This window comes from Tasmannia lanceolata, unplaced genomic scaffold (assembly GCF_043159265.1).
Source record: "Tasmannia lanceolata isolate RefF3 unplaced genomic scaffold, GAP_Taslan_0.1 ptg000037l, whole genome shotgun sequence".
In the NCBI taxonomy this organism is placed as follows: domain Eukaryota; kingdom Viridiplantae; phylum Streptophyta; class Magnoliopsida; order Canellales; family Winteraceae; genus Tasmannia; species Tasmannia lanceolata.
The window spans coordinates 10,275,160-10,281,392 of NW_027518714.1; the positions used below are offsets into that span (position 1 = coordinate 10,275,160).

At 38.2% G+C, this 6,233-nt stretch overlaps 1 protein-coding gene across 1 annotated transcript in view; it reads left to right on the forward strand.

The window, feature by feature from the left end:
- The window catches only part of RTL2 (RNAse THREE-like protein 2), a 61,932-nt gene extending 58,071 nt beyond the window's left edge, over positions 1 to 3,861 (forward strand). The window contains exon 4 of the mRNA XM_077373062.1: positions 3,392 to 3,861. Within this exon, the coding sequence (XP_077229177.1) occupies positions 3,392 to 3,578 (187 nt within the window). The 3' untranslated portion in view covers positions 3,579 to 3,861. The remainder of the gene's footprint in view (positions 1 to 3,391) is intronic.
- Positions 3,862 to 6,233: the final 2,372 nt, after the last annotated feature.

Consider the following 6,233-nt stretch of genomic DNA (forward strand, 5'->3'; position numbering starts at 1 on the left):
TATATGAGGTGACACCTTAGGAACTCTATTCTCATATATATATATATATATATATATATATATATATATATATATATATATATATATATATATATATATATATATAAGTAAACAGTTTTATTCAGATTTCTGGACAAACAGTATCTGTTCATTTTCTCATTCACAAATGGACACCCTAAGATGATCCAATGGAGCTGAATTTTGGTACACACCCCATCCATGATGGGGCCTTTCAAATGAATGCTTAGGAACACCCAAAAAATGTGGGCCCACCCTTGTTTCCTGCACTCGAGCGCAGATAAGCTATCTGAGCTCGAGCGCAGGAATTGTATATATATATATATATATAGGAATGATAGATACAAGGGAGCCCTTGCATAAAGAGCCTAAAAAGGGCTCTTCATTGGATCCACATCATCAAATGTAACTGATTTTGCTTTTTCAACCAATTTTAAATTGTAACTGAAAATGACGTGGATCCAATGAAGAGCCCTTTTTTTGCTCTTTATGCAAGGGCTCCCTTGTATCTATCATTGCTCATATATATATATATATATATATATATATATATATGGTTTGTGAGCTATTCAATCTCTATATACTTATCGAACTGACAATTTTATTTAAAGGTACTGACAAAATCATTGATTTTATATATGTATATTAGAACTGACAAAATCATTAAATCTGTATGTACTAATGAAAATTATAGAATCCATATTTTAGAACTGAAAGTCACAAAAATCATTAATCTATATATAACTAGTGAACTGACTGAAATCATTTGTAGAACTGATGAAGCCACCTCGTGAATGATGACAAAATCTGCTGAAAAGTGATCCTCTGTGGCTGGCCTGACATGCGACAGACCATCTGCAAATTGTCTCTTCAAAGACAAGATGGTCTGTGGAAATATCATAATATGGTTGTGCTGATAACATTTCCCTGTATATATATATATATATATATATATGGGATTTGCTAGCGTCCATCACAGAAGGCATTTCGCAGATGGTTTGTTGCTTCTGACAGCAGCCACAGAGGCTCACTTTTCAGCAGACTTTGTCTTCATTCACGAGGTGGCTCTTGTCAGATGCAACATACCATCCGCGAAATGGCATCCACGGTGGACGCTAGCAAATCCCTATATATATATATATATATATATATATATATATATATATATATATAGAGAGAGAGAGAGAGAGAGAGAGAGAGAGAGAGAGTAGAGAGGTGTTCCTGCGCTACAGCGCAGGGAAGCTTAACTGCGCTTTAGTTGTTTATAAAGCCTCCCATTGGTTCGTATAGCGGGTCCACAAGAAGGAACCAATGGGAGGCCTTATAAACAACTTAAGCGCAGTTAAGCTCCCTGCACTACAGTGCAAGAACGTTTTTCTCATATATATATATATATATATATATATATGGGGAAAGTGACTGTGAGCGGCCCCTCATATAAGCTTATATGAGGTGACCGCTAAAAACATGGCGGGCCCACATTTTTGGGGTGATCCGAGCCGGTCATTTGATAGGTCCTGACGTAGATAAGGGGTGCCCAAAAAATCAGCTCCATAGGATCATCCCAACCCTTCGTACTGTGAAGGTGAAAGAGGGGAAATTGGACGGGTAAGTGGGCAAATTTATACCCACCCATTTCCCCCTCTTTCACCTCCACAGTTAGTAGGGTTGGGATGATCCTATGGAGCTGATTTTTTGGGCATCCCCTATCTACGTCAAGGCCTATCAAATGACCGGCTCGGATCACCCCAAAAATGTGGGCCCACCATATTTTTAAGCAGTCACCTCATATAAGCTTATATGAGGGGCCGCTCACAATCACTTTCCCCTATATATATATATATATATATATATATATATATATATATATATATATATATATATATATATATATGAGGAAAGTGAAGCTACACCGCCGGTGTAGCTAACTTAGCTACACCGCTGGCTTAATATACAATGGGCCCACATTGTTTTGGTGATCCAAACCATTCATTTGATTGGCCCTCACATAGATAGGGTGTCCACCAAAAATCAGCTCCATAGGATCATCCCAACCCTTCAAACTGTGGAGGCAAAAATGGACAAATTTGTGAAGGTTTTTACACGTTCATTTTTGCCTCCACAAATCGTAGGGTTGGGATGATCCTATGGAGCTGATTTTTGGTGGACACCCTATCTATGTGAGGGCCAATCAAATGAATTCTTTGGATCACCAAAACAATGTGGGCCCATTGTATTTTAAGCCGGCGGTGTAGCTAAGTTAGCTACACCGGCGGTGTAGCTTCACTTTCCTCATATATATATATATATATATATATATATATATATATATATATATATATAATGGGATTTGCTAGGGACCATCCTAGTAGGCATTTCACAGATGGTCTGTTGCATGTCAGACCAGCCACAGAGGCTCACTTTTCAGCAGATTGTGTCATCATTCACGAGGTGGGTGGTCTGACATGCGACAGACCATCTGCGAAATGCCTTATGTGATGGTCCCTAGCAAATCCCATATATTTTCATGGATAGCTGGATACATTGAGTTGAACAAACTTTCACATGCATAACTCTTCCTAATAAGCATCCCACCCTTAATGAGGATATACTCGTTAGATTCGAACATGAGTTTGTAACTTGTTCATCATGTAGCCAAAAGACTAGGTTCTTCTTGACTTCTAGAATATACAGAACTTGGTGCAGAATGAGAATTGTCTCGAATGTGAGCTTCAAATCAACCCTCCCTTTACCTATGACCTTGCCCATTGAAGAATTATCCATGAAAAGCTTATTGCTTTCATTCGCTTGAGTGTAGGCGACAAATGTACTTTTGTCGCCACATACCTGGGCAGTGGATTAGTGTCTACCCATCAACCATTCATGTTGCAAACTATGTTCACTTCATAGTCTACTATTACAAGCTTCTTCACTTCGGTTACGTGAATAATAATCTCAGATTCCACCAAAAAAAAACTTCTTGTTACTGATGGTGTTCCTATCCTCCTCATATTTCTCAGTATAATATTGAAGTACAATCAAAGTTAATTGCATTTGCTCTTAATATTTTTTGCATTCCAGTCCCTATTCACATTTCCCCTTGGATTTCTCTATTTTGTTTTCGCTCACTTGGTTTCACACTTATCCATTCATATTTCCTGTTGTCACTTTGTTTTGCTTTCCTTCAGTCCTCCTTTGGACTGTGAACCTAGTTTTCTAAGATGTGTGGAGACATGGGTTTTCATTGGTGAAGGAACTAGACTTGATGGGTAACAAGCAGATTGGTGACATGTATTTGTGCTCTAAATTTGTTGGTTTCTTTCAGTTTACTTAAACATGCAGAATCCTTTGATTTTTTGTGTGACACTTTCAGATTGGAAAAAGAACTGGGGCCTGCTCATGGAAAAAGGTTTATTTATTCCGTTCAAGTCAAAACGCCGGATGGCCTATATGAGTCGAAGAGCGATGAAGAACCACGAGTAAAAGATGCAGAAAACTCGGCCGCTGCCGTCCTGCTCACAGGTCTACAGGGCATTAAAAATAGTTATGCCAAGCATTAGACCGTGATGTAGGCTCTCTTTATGGTTCCTAAATTATAGAACTTGGAGTGTGAGCATAATAGCCACCTTGAGACATATTACTCTGCTTGAACACATTTAGGTTTTGTTGTATCTCCTGTGTACTAGTTCTTCCTTCTTGCTGCTAGTATGGTCTCCCATATCTAATATTAGTGTATTGTGAAGATCTTAGAAACCTTCTAACAGAGCTTAATACTATGAATTTGGACCATAATATTTGCTTAGGGAATTTCTCATGAATGGTGTATCTCAGGATATATTATTATTATTTTTTGGTTATTTTTGAATTTATATCGGAAACAACTGGAAAAAAATATTTAAAATATATAGAACTATAAAATGTAAGAACAAAATTAGGTACTATCATCAATTTTATCTTGGTGAATTTTCAAAATCTCGACCATATTTCAGGATTTTGTCGTTTTATCAGGAAATCGTAAACATGTCGCTATATTTACAAACATTGGAGATGTTTGTGATTATGTTTGGACCCTCGTGTAGGACTCTTGTCTAGGACTGATTAGTGAAGAAAGGCTAAGTGGTTCCTAAAATCAAGTTCTTTTAGAGTGTTTTTTTGTTCTTGTATACTGCCTGGTTGCGGTGGGGAAAAGAACAGGTGGGGATCACCACTTCAATGATTCAAACAATTCATCCATTTGGCCCCACCTGGAAAGGAAAATTCAAACAATTCATCCGTTTGGAAAGGAAAATGCTAAAAAAGACAGGTGGCTGTTAGTCTCTTTCCTAACAGAGTAACAGCCACTTTCTGAGCCTCACATGTGACACCGTGGTGATTGGGTCTGGGCCAAATCCATTGATCCGATGATCCTAACCCTTCATTTATTATGCATTGATTAAGGTTCCGCAAAGAGAAGCTGAACCGTTGATTTTTGTAGGACTAGAACAATGTTGGTCATAATTAACCTAAAGGTTGATTGTTTCATGATGGTAAACAAAATCCAAGTTATATATCAGGTATTGTGTCTGTTTCGAGTAGATCGTGTTAGGCACAAGGGATTATTTACAACAGTTTCAGAGGTCTGATATGGTCAGTCTATATTGGTGTCTGATGTGCAGTGTGGATCATCATGCAAGTCTAAGATGGGATCATATTGATCATCTACAGTGTGGTGTGTTTCATTATGCCCTGATCTCATTATAAATTACAACCAGGCAAGGCCACTATGCCATAATGGGTCCCATCTTTGATTGATCTAAACCGTCCATTTTAAAGGCATTGTTTTGGATCCTGTATGATTTAAAAATCATGCAATTCTAAGGCCATGTCTGGTGAAATTTGCTTCTCAATCGGTGAGAGCCATGTAGCGCGGGTGGGAGAAGAATAGACTTGAGAGGGCACGAATGAGCAGAATGTGAGAAGTGGCTATAAAAACAAGGAAATTTTTTGTTTCCTGCTTTTAGGTTTTTCTTACCCTCTCTTCATCCTGTCCCCCCTATGTCTTTACATCACCCACCCTGCCTCATCGTTGGCTAAGCTAATATTCCAGGAGAAAACAATTCATGGTAGCCAAACGTGCCCTAAATGTCTGTTCTTGACCATTGAATGTTAATTGCTGCTTAGATGTAGTAGTTCTTGACCGTCTGTTTTCAAAGATAAAAAAATGCACATAATTAGGTCTTATATGCATGATTGGCTTGATTTTTGGGCCATAAGAGATCCAAAGAGAGAGAATTTATATGATGCGTGGCCGTGAAAACACGTGAAGTCTAAAAAAACTAGGTACGGCCCACTTTTTTTTATGATCCAAACCGTTCATCTCTTTGGTTGTGCCCAAAAAAATCATTTCCATAGAATGATCCTAACCCTCCGATCTGTAGAAGATTCCATAAATGATTTTTGGAAATCTTCATATTCAGATCAGTTCAGATCGGAGGGTTAGGATCATCCTATGGAAATGATTTTTGGGGTACAACCTATTTACGTTGTGCCCAAACAGATGAACGGTTTGGATCATAAAAAAAGTGGGCCGTACCTACTTTTTTAGACTTCACGTGTTTTCACGGCCACCCATCATATAAATTCTCCCAAAGAAATACCTATCAATTGGATTGTTCAGATCAATCTAAGGTGGCACATGTTCTGCAGCCGTGAAATTTTTTTCAAGTTTCTGATTGTGGCAGTTTTCTCCTGGAAAAAAAAATTCTAAAATTTCATGCTTTTCCATTGTTTGATTACACATGAAAAAACACAGACATGAACCACCGCAGTTCGAGTTTTATTTAGAACCACCCTTAATTTGCAATGCCCTAAAATTTATCATTTGCCTCTAAATTATTAAATCAAATGCTTTATATGCAAACATGGCCCAAGTAAAACTTTATTTCAGCCAAAACGAAGATTGGGAAATGATACACTAGCAGGGGGCTGCCCCAAGTAAAAAAAGGGGGAATATCATCAAACAAAATTTCCATTCACTCTCATGGGCCAACCATGCCCCCCACAGCCCAAAAAATGATATATTCGTTCCTTCTCTTCCCCGGGCCACCCCTTGTAGTGCAAACTGCTGACTGCCAAAAAGAGTGGTCATAACTCATAAATACACAAGAGGGTGTCCCGGGGAAGAAAAGGGAGAGAACATATCATTTCCCAAATATAAGGTCCAAAAACAAACTTCC